The sequence below is a fragment of the Carlito syrichta genome, unplaced genomic scaffold (assembly GCF_000164805.1).
Source record: "Carlito syrichta isolate Samal-C Ts95f unplaced genomic scaffold, Tarsius_syrichta-2.0.1 Scaffold287939, whole genome shotgun sequence".
Taxonomy (NCBI): Eukaryota; Metazoa; Chordata; class Mammalia; order Primates; family Tarsiidae; genus Carlito; species Carlito syrichta.
Window position 1 is genome coordinate 1 of NW_007232035.1, and position 22,020 is coordinate 22,020.

Here is a 22,020-nt window from a genome sequence, read left to right on the forward strand (position 1 = left end):
CCACGCTTGCCTTTCCCCAGGCCGGGTGGCGGTGCCACGTGCAGGGCCTTCGCGTGGCCAGAAGCAGGGGCCTGGGAGGAGCGGGCCACTGCACGACGTCCACCCCAGACACCGATTCATGGCTCGCTTCCGTTTTACTGCGAAACGGGGTCTCGCTGTTGCCTAGGCCGGAGTGCAGCCAGGCTGTCACAGCTCGCTGCAGCCGCAAACTCTTGGGCTCGAGTGATCGTCCCACTCGAGCCTCCCAAGCAGCTGGGACGACGGACGTGCTCCACTGTGCCGGGCTAATTTTGGGGGGGATGGAGGGCTCCCTGTGTTGCCCAGGCTGGTCTTGAACTCCTGGCCTCAGGCGATCCTCCTACCTGAGCCCCCCCAAGTGCTGGGATTACAAGCGTGAGCCGCTAAATCTGGCCTCAATTTTACATTTCAAATGCCACTGAAAACACATTCTAGTGGGGTTAAGATTTTTATGTTCACGTTTCCTACAACCCTCAAGCAGTAACTGAAGGAAAAACAATTTAAAATGTATTTCAATCTTTAATGCTGACCTCTGTTTTTGCTTTCTTATTGATTCTTACATTCTTACATTTTCCAGAGACAAAAGCAAAAGGTAAAAGTGTATTAAAACACTCATTATTTCACTCCATTCTTTCATGAGATTAGAAACTGTATTTGATGGTGTTTTCTTGTACAATTGCGAGTTCTTATTTTCACAACTGTCTCCAGTAATTTTGCACAAGAATACTGGCTAGAATCGTTTAACAGTACTTACGCATGTCGACTCAGAAGTAAACTGCAAAACTACAACACATGCTCTCATAGCAGAATGGCCTCATTTCTTTTGGAGCAATGAGTAACGATGGTGAGATCTGTGTCCCGATGGAGTTTTGTGTGCCTTTATCCCATCTTTTGCATTGAGGATGAAGCTTACTAAGTTGGAAGGCATGGTTTTTTCAATTATTGACAGAGACAATTTCCCTCTCATTTCTGTCTGGACAAACATCACTAATTTGGAATGTGCTGGGTTTCTGTAAGCGAAGGAAGAGTTGAGAGTAGGTAGTGAATTTTTAGATTTACCCATTAAACTTACAAGGCTGTGGAGAGAGGGATTCTTGTCCTGTTCACTACGGATTCCCTCCAAAGTGCTTATGATAAGGGAGTTACCAAAGGAAGGAAAGAAAAAAAGAAGACAGGAATTTGCAGAACCTTATACAATTTTTGCATAAAAATATTAAGTACTTAGACTCTATCTTGAGATCTTTGGTTTTAGGCATTTTTTTCTTTTTGTCATTTTACTGACTTTAAAAACTATAAAAGTTACCTTATGAAAAGTAAGCAATACATATTTTTCATAATTAAAGAGGGTTATCCCTCCATTATTCCCTTTATTCTATTTCTCAGAGATAATCTCTGTTTATAGTCTTAACTTTATCTTTTCAGGTACATGAAGATAGCATACACAAAGATAGCATCCATACGTATGTACATAAATATGCACCCCTCATATACACAGATACAGTTGTTTTTAATGAAATGTACTTTTTCTTTTGCAACTAGGTTTATTTTCCTCTTCAGGGGAGTCAAACACTTCCTTCCGTGTCTAAACATGCAGATCTGCTTGACTGGTTTCCATGGCCACATACAGTGTTTCAAACTCTATTTAATAATCCTTTTATTTGCTGTCATTTAGGCTGGTTCTCACTTTTTGCTACTATAAATACAGCTGCAATCAAACATCTTTGTAATATATCAATTTTATTTTTATAACTACTTAGAATGTCTAGGTCAAAGGTTTGTGCATTTAACATTTTGACATATTATTTCCAAATTGCCATCTAAGAAGACTAGTATTTTTTATTCCAACCCAGTGATCTTCAAACAGGTATAAGAAGATGAATACTTTCAAGGGAATAACTTTTCAAACCTCTAACTTCCATATGCATTTTTTCTTTGATCTGAAAATATGTCTCTGATGAAGACATGGAATTTTTCTTTTCCATCAGTCTGTCCACAATCACCCTTCTCTTACTTCCCACAACAAAGGTATAACTGTCATCCACACGAAATAGTACTGAATAGTACTGTGGTGGTTTACGCTGGCATATAAAAATCTTAGAAGCTAAAGAGAAAATTTGATCTCTTAGAAGTGAGTTGAGAAAGTGAACGACTAATGACTGGATAAAAAAATCCTTTTCCAAGTCCTGTCAATACTTTTCTTTCAGTAAAACTGAAGGATCTAACTGAGTTATCAGTTGACAGGTCATTACAAATTCTTTCTGATTATAGGACACTACGTGATTATGGTCTACAATTCAGAAAGATTTCAAGGCATTGAATGACAGTGCTGGAATTGGACTCCTTCCATTTTAGCCCACTTATTAAGTGGATACATTTTCTCAGTTCTTATACGATAAAAAGCAGGAGTAGATCTGTTATTGAATGCTGTTTCATCTTATTAGTCCTATCTGTCCACAGTCAGATGAAGTAAGATGGTTAGAAGCATGGACTCGGGTCATAGTCTGCCTTGGTCTGAAATTGAGCTTTGCCGTTACCTGTTTGTAGCCCTGAGAAAGATCCTTGCTCTCTTCAGGCTTCCGCTTTCTTTTCTGCCTTTGGGCAGAGTGATACCACCCCTCCAGGGAATGACTCTGAGGACCACCCGAGGCAACATATGCAGACTGTTTATAGCAATGCCTGACACATGGCAAGTGCTATTTCAGTTTTGCTAATAAGTGAAAGCTGTGTTTCCAATAAGTCTGCATTATGTCTAATAATTATGTAATACATCTTGTAATATGTTTTATTTTGATCAGTGTGTAATGATAACAAGCTAATCCAGAAGGCATATATATTTGTTAATGCTTAAAGACCATGGTCAAAGGAAATAAAGCCAATTTTAAAGCTTAAATACATATTATTTTTGTAGAGAATTATGATAGGGTGATTACGAAGGAATTCAAAGCATAAAATATATTCTGTTAAACCAAAATTATGTGAGGGGGAAAAATAAAAATGTGAGTTCAAGAAGGAAAGGAATGATGTAAATTTTCTGATTGTTACAAGTTATGTGTTTTCTGAAATGGATAGTATATAAGGTGCATTCCAAGTTGTTACAGTATTTAGAATCTATTGGTTACATTTTATAAGGATGACATTGCCATTTTAAAATACTGTCACTATTTAGTATATGCTGGAAATTGTACCCTTTTCATCAGTTTAATTCTATGGAAAACTTTAATGTCAACTTTAAAATGTGCAAAGGGGAATACAATATTAAAAAAATATTTAAGAAGTTATGAAGACCATCGCTCCAACCAATACCGTATTTATTTTCTTATACTCTTCCCTATGCAGAGTTTAGACTACTTCTACAGCATCCCAAATGGCTGGATTGAGAATTATTTTACTTTGTGCAGTTTCATTTGTCTGAGATCAGTCTTTGGTATGAAAATACTAAATGGAAAATTCCAGAAATGAAAAATGTACAGGTTTTGCATGGCGTGTTGTTCTGGGCAGCACGACAGAATCTCGCACTGGCCTGCTCTGTTCCACTGAAGGATGCGACTCATCCCTTTTGCTGCCCATCCTTATGCAACCCATCTGTCAGTCACGCGGCCCTCTCAGGCACAAGACTGAAAAAATATAGTATATGTAGAGTTGGTACCATCTGTGGTTCCAGGCCTCCCTGAACATGAGATGTGTCCCCTGAGAACAAAGGGAGAAGTACTCTCCCCCCTTACTAGCAGTTTGTACAGTCTTAAGTTTCTACTTGCATGTACTATGCCTTTACACGTAAGAGAGCCTTTCCAATATTTAGTGGGGAGAACTTTTACAGCTGGCAAGGCACGCGAAGGGGACTTGGCCTGTGAAGCACACTTCAAGGTGTGTAATTTCTCATCTGGAGCCCCTGCCAGCAGTTGATTTGCCTTGCTGATCTGGAGAAATAATCCTTTATTTTTGTTCTCTCCTGTTATGGAGTACACAGTCTTGGCCATAGATTCAAAACTGACAAATGAGTAGCAACACTACACATTGTTATTATTATCTACATCAATTTTTCTGTCCATTAATGTGAATAATTGTGGAGCTTTTTAGTACTCGAATTCAGTAAACACTAAGGAATACAGGTCTAAAATTTAATATTATTTGGGCTTCCTTCACATAAATATTTTTTTCTTGTGCTGAGTGGTTTATATCTGCCCAATATAAAGCTTTACATCTGTTTTCATGTGCCAATATAGTTTACTTAATAAAAACAGTTAGCAAAAATTAAAACTTAAGGAACTTGTGAAAAATATACAGTGAATCAGAGTACATGCTTTTACAGTGTATGTATATTTTATGTTGCCATTTTATCCCCATCATTTAGTTACTTTATGATGCATCTGGTTTTTCTAACTTTTCTCTGATTTGAATGTACCCACTGGATCTCACTCTGTAGCTTGCTCTTAGCAGGTAGTCTGTTGGCAAGACTTCATCCAAGGTAAAGCATCCATTGCTTATGTGTGCTATAATTCTAGAAAAAATTATTTTTAATTCACAAAACCTCCTTAATAGTTTATAGAAGTGACTCTAATGGAGGAGTAGAAAACATCAGGGAAGTTTAACTGTGGAGAGATGTTTGTATGTGTTTGACTATGCTCAGAAACTGCGTGGCATACTTTATAGGGAAATATCCATTCTGATTAAAGATGAAAACAATTATAAAAAGTTATTTTAAAAATCACATTTAGAAAAAAGTAAGTAAAATTCACACTTAGGGGTTTTTTTTCCCCAACAGGATATTCTGGTATATATTTGTACTGATGAGCCAGGAATCTTGAACTAACTCACAAGTTGAACTAAAAGAACTGTTAAAATAAATAAGTGCAAATAATACTTACTCTTTCAGAGGTGAACATACAAAACCAGAAGGATGGTTATAACCACGGATATAATTTGAAGATGGAGGATACTCTGGGAAATCCACACTTACAGCTAAGTGATAAAGTAAAATGAAAATTATTCTTCAAAGATGAAAGACTGTTTCCAGTAGCATATTTTTAAATGTAGCACTTAAGTCAGTTATCAGCATTAATATTAGTTTCATACATGTGAATGTATGTTTCCCCACATGAATGTGCATATAAGCCAAAATTGAGAAAATACCAGTATGAGCATATTGTCCTCGCAAATTTTCCTGCTAGTATTTCTAAAGATGCCGTTACCTTTTGTATACAAGAAGAACTGTTAAATATCATTTAGCTACTGTATGACATTTTGAGCAAAAGCCCTCAAAGAAAAAAACTATACTATTAGGGTTGTGGGTTCATAGAATTTTTTGTTAATATATTTTTTTAAAATAAAATATTTGAAGTGGTTAGATAGTCTGTCACGAAAAACAGTTTAAAATGCCCCTTCTACTAATTCTCTGTAGCTAACTCTAAACTATAATTTAAAAAATCAATAGAGTATTCTAGGAATTACACAGCCTACTATCTGTATTGTATGTGCCTGCAGAGAGGTGATTTGATTATTATTTATGATGATTATATATACTCTTTCTAAAAGTATTTTTGAAAATATATTTGTTTATTCTGTGCAACTGAATCCTGCTCTTGTCAGAGAAGATGAATTTTCCTATATGATTTTAGCATAGGCAGTGAATTCTGTGGGAAATACAATGTGAAACACTTAGAGACTAATGTGGTTGAATGAATTTTCCACTTTTATGACTTGTCATTATCTTAGCAGATCCTAATATGCTGGCAGAATGGTAGTCCAGAAGTGATATTAAAATATTTTTTCTCTCTTTGAAATAAGGAGATTATGCTTGTCTTCCTTTAAAAAAAATCAGTTGTAGTCTACAAATAGGTATGAGTCTTTTGTGGTGTGGTAGTAGACAGGGCATTTAAAACTCTTTTTAGTGACAGACTTTTTAGAAAATCAGGAAGACCTGAGTTTTTTTGTTTGTTTGTTTTTTGAGTTGGAGTCTCACTCTGTTGCCCAGACTGGAGTGCGGTGGCCACTCCCGGCCACCGCAGCCTCACCTGCTGGGCCCCGGCAATTCCTCCGCCTCAGCCTTCCAAGTAGCTGAAACTACAGGCACGCACTACCACGCCCGGCTAATTTTTTTTTTTTTTTATTTATTGTAGAGATGAGGTCTCACCAAGTTGACCAGGCGGGTCTTGAACCCGCGAGCTCAGGCAATTCACTCACCTCAGCCTCCCAAAGGCATGGGATTACAAGCTGAGCCACCGAGCCTGGCTAAGACCTGAGTTTTAAATCTGGTCCAGCTGCTTGCTAGGTATGTTGCTTCATTTCTTCACTGCCTAACTTCTGTGAACTTCAGTTTAATCAGTGAGATGATGCATGCAAAATATTTAGCTCAAAGCAAGGTGCAGAGCAGGCTTTAAAAAATAAAACATTAAGAAAATTATGAGTATTCACCAAAAATTCTTTCAGTGGAAATTTCTGAAAGCAACTTCAGTCATGATTTGTGTGCCACATGACGGGTTACCTCTAGTTGTGATTTTTCAGCTTCTCTAATTACTAATAATGAGACAGAAATGGTCTGTTTAAAATAGCAGACCTATCGTTCAGACAGACAGTATTTTGTGAGAAGTGAAAACATTTTATGTACCTTCATTTAAAAAATGTAATCCCAGCACTCTGGGAGGTGGAAGTGAGAGGACTGCCTGAGCCCAGGGGTTCAAGACTAGCCTAAGCAACTTGGCAAGACCTAATCAAAAAATTAGCCGGATGTGATGGTGCACACCTGTAGTTCCAGCTACTTGGAAGGCTGAGGCGGAGGGATCACCTGGGCCCAGCAGGTCGAGACTGTGGTGGCCGTGAGCGTGCTGCTGCACTCCTGCCTGGGTGACAGAGTGAGATTCCAACTCCAAAACATAAAGTGGCAACTAAACATATATGAACGTTACAAACATCAACCTTCATGGTATGCTGAAGAAAGAGATAACTGGGTTTGGGTGAGTGCTATGACTCCATCTGACTACAATTATCTGTACTCAGTGTAGCAGGGCATATGCTGCAAAAGCCCAAGAGAGGTCACAGTCAGGGACTATTATGTAAACAGCACTTTCGGAGTGGGCAGGGTATCAGGCATGTCAACATGATACATGCTTGTTAGTTCCATTGAGTAAAGTTTTTAAAAGTAAATAATTGAAAATATAATTCCTTCCAAACTATAAGTAAGGGAGAAAAATGTATTAATGACTCAGTAATCCCAAAATGTGGTCACAGTGTTTCAACTTACAGCTGATAATGTTCATATTCCCTTCGTAGTGCTTGATGTATACTAAGTCAACAAAGTCTCGGGGGGAAATGGAGCCCATGGCAAAACTCGTCGTAATGGTATGACATAAGAATGTGTCCTGCAACAAATCAAATCATAAAGATCTCAACTATTTTTTAATATCTATCCTTGATGTTGTCCCCCCCCCCAATTTAATTGCACAAGACTGGCCTCCATTTAGCCAAAACAGGACTTTGAAGTTTTAGGATCTTACCACCAAACCAGCTTGCAGTCTGAGTGTTAAAGGAGCATTTGAGCTATGAGTGCAGACAATTTAGGAAGGAATCTTGAGATTATCTACTCTTTCCGTTTCTCGATGGAGAAATGGGTGCCTAGCAAACCACATGAGCAGCTAGAGAGACGTACAGAGCTAGAACCCAGGTTTCCTGATCCCCGTAAGTACTATTTCTACTACTCCACATAGCCTAGGCCACACGTTCTGAAAAACACACTGATTTGGCACCCTGTGGTGTAAGACTTAAAATTAAAGACCAATATTATGTGCTGCCTTGATATCTGGTGAAACAAGGAGGGCCTCGAACGGGCTAACTGCAAATTCCTCTTCCCACTCGGTCCCTGCAGAGAAGGTCCCCGAGCCAAAGAACCCTCCGTGTCAACAAGTCCAGCACAGTTACAACTTGTCCCAGGTGAGTGAGTTGTGGCTCCTGCGGGCTCACGGAATCACTCACACACGTCAGTCACGTCCTCTGCAGGAACTGGGGCTCGCCCCGCCCAGTCAGTACTGCAGGATCTGCCGTTCGCGGCCCCTGATTATCCACTCTGTTCCCAGGTAGCCCCGTGTGGCCCTGTGTTTCCTCCGGCGAAAGACGAATGCACTTCTATCTGATTTGCCCAGTAACGGGGTCACGTGCTTGGCCGTCCCCACAGCCCGGAGTGGGAAGCCCTCCCTAACCAGCGAGGGCGACCGGAGGCAATTAAAACACACCCCTGGAGGTGAACACTGTAAATGGCAGCAGGAAGGCCAAGTGACCCTCACGGTATAATGCTATTCAGAGACACTTGGTGTCCTGGAAAGGGCATGGAATTCGGAATCAGGAGACCAAATTGTGGCACAAAGCCCGGCTCTACCACATTTTGGTTATGGTGACATCGGGCAAGTCGCCTAATCTCTCTGCTTTTTCAAGCCGTTTGATGCCATGTCCAGGGTTCTTTCCGTTACAACATCCTGCCTGCAGCAACAGCGGAAGTATCTGGAGTGCAAATGGAGCGTGTGATTAGCACCATGCAATGACGAATGGGACAGTATGCTTTGGGGACTATCACTTGGGATGGCCAATGTTCCCCACAATGAATGCTCAGCTCCCAAGAAGGTCGGCATTTCCGTGCCCTCCTGCTACTCTCCCCCACACCTGTGCACCTGTCGCCCTCACCTCCATTTTGTTGCTCAGACTTCGGATCAAATGTCTGCCTCAGAGAGGCCTCTCCTGATCCTGATTAGCTCGCTATAAATGATCTCCCCCATCACTGTTTACACGATTACCCGTCATAATGCTTACTCTGACCAATCCTAGCCTTTATAATACTTATCATTATCCGATAACTTTAAAAATTGTTTACTTGTCTATGATGTCTCCTTTGACTAGAATATGGGCTCTGTGAACACAAGGTCATTTTCTATTTTGTTCTCTTAGCATCCCTGTGCCTGCAACAGTGTGTAGTTCCCAACAGGCTTTCAAATGTGCAACAAACCAGTTGGTCGACAGAACACAAACAGTTGTCTGCGGAGAGGCGGGAACGAAGTCCGGCCTCCCCCACAGAGACTCACAAGAGGGAACAATTTCAGCACATGGCGCGAAGAGGGAGACTCCTCACCCACACGCTCCCCCTGGTTATCTTGAGGTGGGCCCAAGGAAGGAGCGGCCGGTGGCGCGGGGCTCCACGTTCGGAATCCCTCGCCCCCTTCTGTTCCCGGGCTCCGACCTCTCGACCACGCGATTCTTCCTGTCTCTTTCCACCCATTCATTCCTAACGTCTCCTTATTTTCTCTTATTTCGGTAGAGACGAGGGTTCGCTCGGCTGCCCGGCTGGCCTCAAACTCTGGCGCTCGGGCCACCAGCCCCCTCGGCCTCCCGGAGTGCCGGCCTGACGCCCGGTCCTTCTTTTCTCCTCCTCAGCGGCACGTCGCCCGTACCTCACACGACCTTTCTCTTTCTAAACTCTGCGGCCTCTCACGTCCCCCCTCCCCTTCTCTCACCTGTCTTTTTTTTCTTTTTTGAGTCGGAGTCTCACTCGGCCCCCAGGCTGGAGCGCAGTGGCTGCTCCCTCCCGGCCCCCGCAGCCTCGCCCCGCCGGCTCCGGCCATCCTTCCGCCTCCGCCTTCCGAGCAGCCGGAACTACAGGCGTGCTCTACCACGCCCGGCTGATTTTGTGATTTGTTGTAGAGATGAGGTCTCGCTGCCCAGGCGGGTCTCGACCCGCGGGCTCAGGCCATCCGCTCACCTCAGCCTCCCACAGGCGTGGGATGACAGGCTGAGCCACCGAGCCCGGCTCTCACCTGTCTTTAACTTTCCACTCCGATTTCCTATATTTTCTCTGTTTTCACTCTCCCTCTTCCTGTCTATTCTCGGAGATAATGCATTTGACAGTGTTCCTAAACTGCAGCTTTCTACATGACGTGATTCCCTGACTTCATACTACATCGTTACTCTGAAACATGACATACCGGTTGTTCTTAGGCCCCTATGGCATGTGTTTGTATTGTTTCTTCTAATGGGATGTGAGGAAGGAAAGTCCAGACTTCCCATCAACAAGGCATACTTCATCTTTGTTTTCCACGAAATGGAAGTAAGTCCTGGAGTTCAGTTTCCTCGTAACAAAAGGCACACACCACAGGAGGGCTTACCAGATTCACAATGCAGTATGCAGTCACAGAGAGAATAAGGCTAATTGGAATTAAGCGCTTGACAAATAGAGGGAATTTTAAGGCTTTTATAAAGATTTCCACTCATTATGAATCAATAAAATTCTAAGTGTCTATATAATATAGTTTTAATAAACTCAACTTACTAAGATATAAAACTAAAAATATATTAATGCACTGAAAGTCCAGTATTAAACAATAAATTACCGAATCAATCTTGTGTACCTCATGGTACACCTTCAGTGATTTATCCCATGTAACTCTGTTTTCAGTTTGGAAGAGGAAATCAGATAGTTTAGCTGTTGATTCTGGAATTACCCCTTCAGCACGATATCTGTAGTTAACAAAAAAAAAATTCAAAACTCAAGTTTAGTCTAAGCCGAAAGTATAATGCTGTCAGAGTATAAAGGCAGGTTGATTTAACAAATAATGGTGAAGAAAACTGGAAGGAATATCAGCAATCCAACACATTAATATTCAACTGGATGTAGCAAAGTTTATTTAAATATCCTTTGCAATAAAAAATACACACTATCCAAAATTCACTTTTCTCCAAGTAGACTATTAGTAATTAAGTTTCGGGGGAGTCAAGAGTTTTTAGCACATTTTTGACCATGTGGGGTGTTGGCATCCCTAGCCCTCACATTGTTCATGGGTAAACTGTAATGTTTTGTTGAAACTCAGCCATACTCATTTATTGGCTGTCTATGAGTGCTTTTGTGCTATGGTGGCAGAGTTGAGTAGTTATAACAAAGACCATATGAGTTGCAAAGCTTGGAGAATTTACTCTCTGTCCCTGTTTCTAAACTTTGCTAACCTCTGGTTTAGACTGTCCACTCAATGGCTAATCCTTTATTTTCCAGTCACTTTGTAAAGGTAGGAAAAGTATGAGTTACAGTTTTTATATGCCTGCAAAATAGAAGTTATTTTTCTTTCTGAAAGGTCATAAAAGATAATTAAAGTTCTATCTTAGGAAAAGGGGAGGCTTCTACTTAAAAAGTGCTTCATCTTAATTCACTAGTTAGAGATATATCAATAACTTATTGGCTTTTTAAAAAAATGTAAATATCATGTATCTTTGGAAATGTAAATCAACTCTATGTCTTAAGTACTTAAGTTCATCACCCAATGAGTAATTCTGTATCTACAGTGTGTGAAGCTCTTTGGATGTATCAATTTTGTCATATATATTTTATATCTATTAATCATTAAAATGTCCGTTTTAGATATTTTACTAAGATGTAAAATAAAGCTTGTGCTCACTATAAGTAATGTATTCTCAGGTCAAATGAGCAGTACTTGACTCTCTCTTGTCTCTTATAGTTGCTGACAATCCTTAGCTGGTATCTGGAAAAACTAACAGACCAGTAAAAATGAAGTTACACTTTCTACTAACTATACATTTAATGAAGCTTTCAAGCTCTAGTGAAAACCATTTAGTAAACATGGATTTGTATCAATACACTAATTGTAACTGTCTCTAAATCACTCTGTACCCTTTTTGTTTTTGTGAAGGAGTACTGCTGGAATAGCAACTAGGAGGGTGAGGAGGAGACAAATAGTGAAAACGTCTACTTTTGCATCCTAAAAACTGTAAACCTGGGGAAGCACTTCCAATATAAGATACTGATGGGCTTTTAGCGATCTCATTTTCAGCATTTTTCTATGGAATATTAATGAGTTGGGGGGTGGGACTTCCAGAGTAGCTGAGTGATGAATTTAGTAAACCATCTCCACGGTGATAGAACCAATTTAGGTGAAAATGGTTTCTTAAAACAACAGAGTCTCTGGAAATGGAACTTCTCAGTCACAATGGAATTACATTAGAAATAAACAACAGAAATAAATTTGGAAAATTCACAAATACGTGGAAACTAAACAATATACTCCTGAATAACTAATAAGTCAAAGAAGAAAAATTAAGTCAAGGGGACATTAGAGAATAATTTGAGATAAACAAAAACACAAACACAACATGTCAAAACTTATGGAACGTGCAAAAGCAGCACTTGGAGGAAAATTTATAGTTGTTAAGTGCCTACATTTTTAAAAAAGTTCTTAAATCAATCACCCACTTTGTGTGAAAAAAAGCCAAAGCCACCTAAACCCAAAGCAAGCAGAAGGAAGGAAACAACAAGGATTAGAGCGAAAAGGCATGAAATTGGGAATGCCCTGAGTAACTCTGTTTGTTTGTTTGTTTGCCTGGATGAAAAATGTCCTCAAAAGGAAACGTTTTGCCAGCGTGGAAGAGGTTAAACCAAAAATGGCAGAAGCACTAAGGGCACCAAAACACTGTTTGAGCGATGAGAAAACTGTCTGCATCAAACGGAGAGTACTTTGAAGGTGACTGAAGTTTAAACACGTAAGAATAAATACACTATTTTGAATAAATAAATTCTGGGTTTTTTGGGTCCTTCCTTGTAAAGGTCAGTTGAATATAAATGAGCATGCAGAAGAAAATTCTAACATGGTGGATCAATGGATTTTTGACAAAGAAGCCCAGACAATTTAATGGAGGAAGAAGAGTTTTCAACAAATGATGCTGGGACAAACGGATATCTACATGCAAAGACTGAACTAAACGCCTACCTCACACCATAAACAAAATTATAACAAAACAGACATAAACGTATAAGACAGAACAATAAAACTCTTAGGGATAAATCTTTGTGACCTTAGATTCAACACCATCAGCACAAGTGATAGAAGACTGATAAGCTGAACTTCACTAAAATCACACACACACAAGAAGTGCATCAAGCAGGTGAAAAGACAGCTTACAGAATGGGAGAAAATTTTGCAAATCATGTATCTGAAACTACTATTTACAATATATTAACAACTCTTTTTTAGTGTAAAGATGTGGGGTACAATTCAGGGTTAGACGCATAAGTGGTCACCATACAGGTGAAGTTGGGGCCTCCCTTTGGTCCCCATTTCACCTGGTTTGGGATCAGGTATCCTTATTGATGCTATGTGGCCCCCTCCCTGCCCTGCAGAGGTGACCAACTACTGCCAATCCCTTTCATGTAGTGTCATGATAAATGTTCAGGGTCCACTTATGAGCGAGAACATGTGGTACTCAGCTCTTTTTTTCTGTGACAGATCACCGAATAACTCTTACAATGCAACAACAACAACAAAAGGCTCATTTTCTTATAAAAAGGCTTTGAAAAGACATTTCTCCATGGGAGATCTGTGAATAGTCAATGTGCATAGGAAAACATCAGTCATTAAGGAAATGCAAGTCGAACCCACAATGAGGTACCACTATACACCCACTAGAATGGCTATAATAAGAAACCAGATATTAAAAGCTACAGCAAAGGATGTGGGGAAATTGGAACCTCCATACATTGCTGGTGAGAATGTAAGGGGTACAGCCACTTTAAGAACAGTCTGGTAGTTCCTCAAAAATGCTAAACACAGAAGTACCACGTGATCCAGCACTTCCAGTCCTAGGTTTGTACTCAAATAAAAGCGTATGTCCACACACAAATATGTACACAAATTTCAAAAGAGCATTATTTAGAACAGCCCAAAATGGAAACAACCAAATGTCCATCAACTAATGAACAGGTAAGAACATTATTCTGCAATGACAGGGAATGTAGTACTGACATTGCTGCAATGTGGATGAACCTCAGAAACATCATGGAAGACGCCAATCACAAAAGACCACATGTGGTCATCCATATGCTCCCGTTTGCATGAAATGCCCAGCGTAGGCAACTATTACAGGCAGAAAGTGGATTGCCAGTTGCCTGGGACTGGGATGGGGATAATAAGAAGTGACTGCTAATAAGTACAGCTTTCTGTTTCAGTGATGAGAATGTTCTGAAATCAGATTATGATGATCTTTGCATATATATGTATACACACTGAAAACCACTGAATTTATATTTAAAATAGACAAAATTTAGGATACATAGTTATACCTCCAGAAAGTTGTTAAAAATTAATTAGTTCCACCAATTCATTTTCTGAAATAGAGAATGACATTAAATCTATTTCCCATCTAATCTATTGCATAAAAAAAAAAAACACAGCAATTTTGAATGTCTCTAGAGTAGGCAGAGAACCTATATTTTATCTGAATAGCTTGCTATAAACTGCGAACCAAAATAAGACAATTCAGTAAAATATGTTATTAACAATGTGGTCTTTAGTAATTATTTTGCCAAATCTTTTTATTTTCAATTTGAATTTATTCATTATAAATACGTTTTTACCAATTTCTTACTCCGCCCAGCCCCAGCATTAATTATAAACCAGTTATTGATGGTGTTACTGATGACATGATGTTCTGATTCTTTTATTTGTGAAATATAGCAGTGTGTAAAATGACCTCGTATAGACCAACCCCCATTCTATTTTTTTTTAACGGAGGTCTCACTTTGTCACCCAGGCTCGGGTGCGGTGGCACACTCATGGCTAGCCTCGACCTCCTGGTTTCAGGTGACCCTTCTGCCACAATCTCCAGAAGAGCAGTGACTACAGACACACACAACCATGCCCAGCTAATTTCTGATTTTCGTGCAGCTGAGGCAGGTCTTGAACTCCTGGGCTCAACCAATTCTCCCACCTTGGACTCCCTAAATGCTGGGATTACAGGCGCACCACCAGCCTAGCCCAAATTCTATTTTTAAACAGTGCTACAATATCCATCACTGAATAGCACAACTCTTCTTCCTCAAGTTTCATAAAGTGGGAGAAAAGCAAAGTCTAAACAACACTTTTCAAATTATCTTAATAATAATACTATCTGAATTATTTTGATATTAAAGAAGATTTTTAGGATTCAAGGTTTAGGACAATACTGAACCAGAATGAATACTGGGTTGTTAGAACTTCATATTGGCCAAAGCAACTTTATTCATTACTTTTGTTACTGTAAAAAAAAAAAAAAAATTTAACCTATTTAAATATGAATGCTTTAGTTTATAAAATTTATAGCCTATCTCGCTTGTCTGCCTCAGAGGGTAGAAAAGAGGATTAAATGTAACTGGGGTACTAATGGCAATGAAGAAACAGCAGGGAAATAACTGGCAGAGGAGGAGAAAGTAACACGATAAGCAAGAGTGAGACACATAAGGTAGAAAAGGCGCACTCTGCCAGAATCCTTCTGTGGCTGCTTTGCCCTGATTATGTCCCCGATACCTCTGGCAGTCTGGGGAAGTCAGAGAGAAGACTCACTGAGTATAGCCTCTACAGCAAAGACCTGGCTCCCAAGCTTTGTCTCACGAACACTTACCAGCTAGGTGACTTGGGGGACAGTAACTCATGCAGGCTTTACTGGTCTCTAACATGGGATCACAACAGGGGCCATGTTGCGGGGAACGCGAGGCGTAAGCAGAAAAAGGAAAGTGACACATGTAGCCCAGTGCCTGCCACACAGGGAGAGACTAATAAGTGTCAGCTGCTTCTAACGTTTAGAGAAATGTGTGGGCAAAACTGTGTGCTAGTAGATCTGTATTTCAACCTTCAAGGGCAGAAAGGAAAGAAATCCCAGTTGCAAACTGACCCTTTTCTTATACACACAGCTAATGCTCAAAGCTAGCCGCAAGAGACTGTTTTTGGGTGGTAAGTTATTAGCAAAAGGCATAACAAGTGTGAGAAAATATCTTGAGTTTATTTTCTTTGTATTGCAGTTGTAAGATATGTAATTTTCCATTTGGTTGCCAACATAACTGTGGGAGGGGCCTTCCCAAAACAAAGAAAACGTGATGAGGCATAGTCAACATCTAAGTGTGCACACGTAGCCCTGTCACATTCCTGTACTATGAAATACCCAACCAAAACGTGTGCTGCCATACAAGGGAGACAAAGGGGTTAGAACGTAAAGGGAAGTTGGCAAAAAGTATATAAGGCAATACCCCGCTGCGTACGGGGCTCAGCCTTTGGATATGAATCCGCTGAGCCAGTGCGGGCACAAATAAACACTGCTTCCTGGCAAAGAAGCCTCGGTGTCCTGTCTCTCTCTGCAAAGGGTCCTATTACATAACTAATGTCCATACATTTATTCAGCAAGTATTTATTGCTTGTCTTTGAAGCAGACACTGTTCTGGTGCCGGAGATACTGCAGTGAACAAGAGTGATTTATTTCTAGTCTGATTCTTACAAGTTCCTATTCTCACTAAGTCTATATTCTAATAAAATAGTTATATAACAAATAAGAAAACACAGAGGATAAATTTCCTACAGTGATAAGTGCTATGAAGAATAGCAGAATAGTGTGGTAAACAGTAGATGAGTTCGTGTAATTGGTAGTTTTGGTCAGAAAGGTTACTCTGAACAGTAGACAACGAAACTGAAACCTTGAGTCCCCAAACAGCTTTAGTCATCAAAAGATTTGGGGGAGCAGCTTCCCAGGCAAAAGAAAGACAACTATGAAGCCTCCGAGGTGGGTTTAAGTTCAGTGCATTCTAGAACTATTGTAACAAGGAAGAATGAGACACGGTCAAAAGTGAAGTTGGAAAGGTAGGCAGGGGCCAGGTGGTAACGGACACCTTGACTACAAACTTTTGTGCTATTCCTTGAGGCAGAGACACCAAGCCAAGCTGATCCTGGACACATAACCCAAAGAAACCAGGAGTTCACAAATGTTTAAGTAGCTAACTTATAGGGTAATTTGCTGTACACCAATAAATAACTAGCACACAGTACATACACATTTCACTCTGAAAGTTCCAACTATTTGTTTAGCTTTGCATGTAAGAGTAAAATATCTCTGATAAAAAGTTTCAAAAAAGCTTTTGAACAGCCCGAGGGAGGCTACTCTTTGAATGGCTCTAGGCACGTGTATAGCGCCTTGCTTAGAAATACTCAGCAAGCATTTGCAGAATGGATGAATAATTTCCAAGGTTTTTCTTGATGCGAAGGGCTGGTCTACACCAGTCTAATTTGTCAGGGACACAAAGCCACGCGATCTAAAAGCTTGTTCCTCTAGTGTGCCTGGGCTTGACCACACCCACTCCTCCCTCATCTTCTTTTTGAAAGTGCCACTATTAGAGTCATTAATTACTCGGATAACAAAGGTTCATGCTATTTTTCTGATAGTTGTTAAAGTGAATGGAGAAAGCTTATCAGTTTTGTCTGATAGTAAAAAATGGGGTGGACATACAGGAGAGGTAAATTTTAGTCAGATAAAAAAAGCAAGAAGCACAAAATGAGGTAGTTGAAAGAAGGAGTGGGTGCCAAAGGACAAGAAACTGAATCATATTTGGTCTCCTCAAAAACATCTGATGATCTAGTGGCACTTTTGTGATATCATGAGCAATAAATGAACAACTCTAAAACATAAAGTTAAAAAGTGTCAGCACAATTTCTCACAATTTTATTTCTAATCTGGTTCATATGCAAATTCCTATTCTCACTAAGTCTATATTCTAATAAAAGAGTTATATAACAAATAAGAAAACAAAGCGGATAAATTTCTTATGTGATAAGTGCTATGAAGAATAGCAGAATAGTATCCTTGTATTTGAAATAATAAGATCCTCAAAAACATCCTTAAAAGTGTCTTACAGAAAAATGTGCATATATCAGCAAGATAAATAAAATGAGGAAATAAACTTTACTTTTAGTGGTTCACTTAATGGAAAGGTGAAGGGTCTGAAAGACCATAAAATTATACTTTTAGCAAGAAAATATAAATCTGCTTTTTAGTAATTATTTCTTAAAGTGAAAATCTCATATCTTACTCAATTATTCATCAGAAAGGATTCTTCTGGTTGTCTTCAGGTTTGAAAATAAGATTAGATGGTACATAATTGCTCTGTTTTATTCATATCACATCACTAGTGAATTAATAGTTTCTATTCCTGATCACTGTTAAGTAATTTATTGTATTTAATGAAGCGGCAATGAATTCCAGTTAAACTGATGTCAGTACCACTGAAATTAAAACAATGATTGTAAATAGGAAATTGTACTCACAGATTTCCGTGGAATTTTCTAGAAGCTTTGCTGGAAACAGTTATTTTTTTCTCAAAGGGGAAATAAAAATCCACAAATAAGTTAGCTGTCAGATACAGAAAAAAGGAAAATAAAAAATAGTAAAAATACCTATTCTGTGGTTTGCAAAAGAAAACATATATATATACATATAATTTTTTTTATTTGTATTTTTTTAAAGAGTTGGGGTTTTGCTATGTTGCCCAGGCTGCAGTGCCGTGGCTCCTCACAGGCGCAATCATATGCACTACAGCCTTGAGGTCCTGAGCTCAAGCAATCCTCCTGCCTCGGCCTCCCAAGTAGTTGGATGCATGTCATTGCACCCGGGACAGATGATATATTTTTAAGAAAACGTCTTTACAGCGAATTGTTTCTCATTAAAAAAAACCCAAAAAACTCTTTGAAACATTTAACTTGCTTTCTTACTGAAGTTTTAACCACATTCCAGCCTGTTGTATCTTGATAATAACTTAAGACCTCTTGGGCAGCTTGCTGGGCAATTGCCTTATAGTCCATCTATCTGCAAAGTTTCAAAAACAAATGACGGGTAAGAATGTAATCCTATACAAACTTGTAACATGCTATATTACACTGTAATACTATTTCTACAGTGCCTGTCAATTGAGCAATGAGCAATTTACATGTTGAAGACATGCGCGCCTGAACTCCTTCCTCCTTAGTTTTTCAAATGAGAGAACATACTATAGTGGCAAAAGCCAGACTTTGGAATCAAATCTTGTCTCAGACACTCACTAGTTGTGTAAAGCATGCTACTTAATATTTGTTTTTCCATTTTCCTCACGGTGCAAAATTGTAGAATTTGTGTCAGGGTTTAATGAAATACCTGTAAATGTCCTGCCGCCAGGCCTGTCACATTAATATTCACCCTATAAATTATTACTTCCAACAGCTTCATCGTGCTTCCTCTTTGGGTAAAGCATCACCATCTGTTGATCATGTGTTCTTGGGAACTCATCTTTTTTAAGCAAGGGCAGACTGACTTGTTTCCCGGCTTCCTCCTCAGACACACCTCCTACCGGTTTGCTCGGTGTCCCCTGAGCGCCAATCATGTTGCTCTCCAGGCTGTTCCTCAAAGACAACCAGGGAATCCCCTACCTGAGAGTCTTTGGACTCACGGCCTCTGCTCGGAACACTCTCCCCTCAAGTGTTCACGTTACTTGACTCTGCTTCGCTGTTGTCTTTGCTTAAATGTCACCTCCTCAGATAGGGTCAAGCTTCAATCAGCTTCAACACGTTGACCGAATCCCTACTCCAAGTTAGAAACTGGAGTGGACTGTTTGTCTCCCCAAAACTCATACGCTGAAATACTAACTCCCAAGGTGATGAAAAAAGGAAGTGGGACGTTTGGGAGGTGACAAGGTGATGACGGCCGAGTCCTCGTCAGTGGGGTTCATGCACTTACAAAAAGACCCCCGAGAGCTCAAGCCCCTCACCAGAATCCAGCTGTGTTGGTACCCTGATCTCAGACTTCCAGCTTCCAGAACTGTGAGAAACGCATTCCTGTCGTTTATAAGCCATCCTGTCTTTGTTAGAGCAGTCTAAAGAAACTGAAACTGAGCAGGCACAGTGGCATGTGCAGCAAAGACAGTTGAGTAAGCCACTCTTTCTGCGGTGCTTGAGTTCAGAAAGCTGTCGTCTTCTTCGTCCTTTGGCCCATCATGCCGTTTTCCCCTGGAAGAAGCGGACAGGCGTGGGACAAAGAAGGTGACAATACAGCGCTGGATTCAAGGCTTGACTTTGCTACTCACCACCAGCGTATAATGTTGGGCGAACTGCTTAACCTTTGAACTTCCACTTCCACATGTATAGAACAGGGATAACAATACCTATCTTGTGGAGATGAAGGAAACAAGGACATAAGCTTGACAAGGTCCTTGTGTTTCTGGCCTGGCTCCAACAAGAGCTTGACCAGTGTTTTCTTCTCTCGATGTTTGACCCTGGGAATGTTGATTTAGTAGAATTCAGGTGGTGTGACCTCTAGTCTGCGTAGGCCGGGTATACCCTGCTTTAATAGTAACTTTGCTTAGAACTTCAAAGAACACAGATGTTAGTAGTTTTACTTAGACTCTCAGAAAACAAAGACGTTAGTACTATAGTAAGCTTGCCAAGAAAGTCACAAACATTAACCTTTTTACCAGCTGATATTTCTTGTTTATGTAGTTTTGCCCTATATAAAAAACATGCTGTCAGAATCAACTTGCTCTCACCTATTGAGGCAGGAGACCTCCCAATCCGGCTGTTCTTTCTTTTCTCATTCCTTCCCCCCACCTCAGGCCCTGCTTTATGGAGGCTGGACCTTTGCATGGAGTCATTAAAAGGATTAATTGAGTTAATATATGTAAAAATGCTTAAAACAGTGTGGAGCCTATTCTAGTTTATCAAAAACACTAGCTTATCATTTAAAACACTCTCCAAAGTGCTGCCTCCTTAAGCACTTCAAATAAACCTCCTTAAGGTTTAGTTACAGAACATTTCTTCCTTAGCTGTCACCTAAAACAATAGATTGACCACAAATCTATTTTCTCTTAATTCTCCAGTAAGGCACAACAGCTGCTGGTCAACAGCTTCTGTGTTTGGAAAGCCCTACTTAACCACTATAACCTCCTCTTTTCTAGGAGAGTCCAGGTTTCTTTTTTTTTTTTTTAAATTAAAATTATAGAGATGTGAGGTACAATTCAGGGTTAGGTATAGAAACACCGATCATGCAGGTACCCTTGATGAGGAATGCTCCTCCCTCCCTTGGAGTTTCCCTCAACTGCCAATCCCACCCCCCTCCCCTGACTGTTTTCCACTACTTCCAATCACTTTGTTATAGCATTATAATTGTTCAAGGTCCATTTATGAATGAGAACATGTGGAACTCAGTTCTTTGTTTCTGTGAAGAATCACTGAGTATGATCGAAGGGAATATACTCGGAGGAACTCAAATCATTCTATGACAAAGATGCCTACACACGTACGTTTGTTGCAGCTCTATTTGCAATAGCAAAAACATGGAACCAACCGTGTAGCCCAGTGAAGTTGTCCTGGAGTTTAAAAATGTGGTACATATACACCATGGAATATTATCCGGCCATAAAGGACAAATATATGGACTTTGCAGCAACTTGGATGGATATGGAGTCCATCATACTCAGTCCAGGTTTCTTTACCTTTCCTAACAGATCTAGTCCAGAATTTTAAAAGCTGTTGGGACTCCTGCAAATTCTTGTGGAAATTTCCATATCTCTTAACCTGTGAAGGAACAAAGCAGAAGCAGAATTATTTTGACCCATGGATTAGGTTAATATACTTGACAACTTCCTTTATATTTTCTCTGCGTCCTTCCTTTATTCACACTTTATATCTTCATTAGGAAACGTTTGCTACTTACGCCCCAAGAACACTGTCTGTGGAAAGATCCTTTAATGAACTATCTTAAAGGTCAGGGGACATTTAGACATTGGGGTGGAATGCAGATTTTTAACGATCTAACTTTGTGAGCCCTCCTCATTGGCGGCCCTTGGCGGGTCCCCAACCTGGGCTGTTCCTGGTGCACCCAACACAGCTCCTGATTTCCCGTTAGCAGGCGACTTCATGCCGACCGATCGAGAAACTCCAAAGATTCCCGACACAACACACCACTCGCTGTAAACTCCTGCAAGGACTGTCTTGTGTCCAGATCACCAGCCTCGCCTCTAGACGGGGGTTCTGGCCTCCGGACTTCCGCTCAGAGAACAGGGAAGGGCCGTCCAGCAGCTCCAGGGGCGAAACACCACGGCGGCAGCTCCCGGGGAGGCCGCCTCGGAGGAGCCGAAGCACGTTCCGGCGAGACGGCCAAGGCCGCCTTCGCCCTCCCGCGGAAAAGCAACAGAAGCGGCATCGGGAC

The 22,020-nt window shown here is 40.3% G+C and overlaps 1 protein-coding gene across 1 annotated transcript; it reads right to left on the reverse strand.

Moving 5' to 3' along the window:
• Positions 1-524: 524 nt before the first annotated feature.
• Positions 525-18,647, reverse strand: STARD6 (StAR related lipid transfer domain containing 6). Its single transcript, XM_021710027.1, has 6 exons — positions 18,558-18,647; positions 18,114-18,163; positions 10,383-10,509; positions 7,256-7,373; positions 4,884-4,977; positions 525-1,028 (listed from the first exon to the last, which is right to left on the reverse strand). The coding sequence occupies exons 1-6, from the start codon at positions 18,645-18,647 to the stop codon at positions 833-835; spliced, it is 675 nt and encodes a 224-aa protein (XP_021565702.1). The 3' UTR covers positions 525-832.
• Between the last annotated feature and the right edge of the window lie 3,373 nt (positions 18,648-22,020).

Excerpts from the sequence above, each read along its gene's own strand:
- STARD6 (XM_021710027.1), bottom strand. The coding sequence starts at position 18,647 with ATGGACTATAAGGCAATTGCCCAGCAAGCTGCCCAAGAGGTCTTAAGT. Across the intron at positions 10,510-18,113 it reads AGAAAATTCCACGGAAATCT|ATATCGTGCTGAAGGGGTAA; the intron begins GTGAGTACAATT and ends TGTTAACTACAG. Across the intron at positions 1,029-4,883 it reads GTATGTTCACCTCTGAAAGA|AAACCCAGCACATTCCAAAT; the intron begins GTAAGTATTATT and ends CTTCGCTTACAG.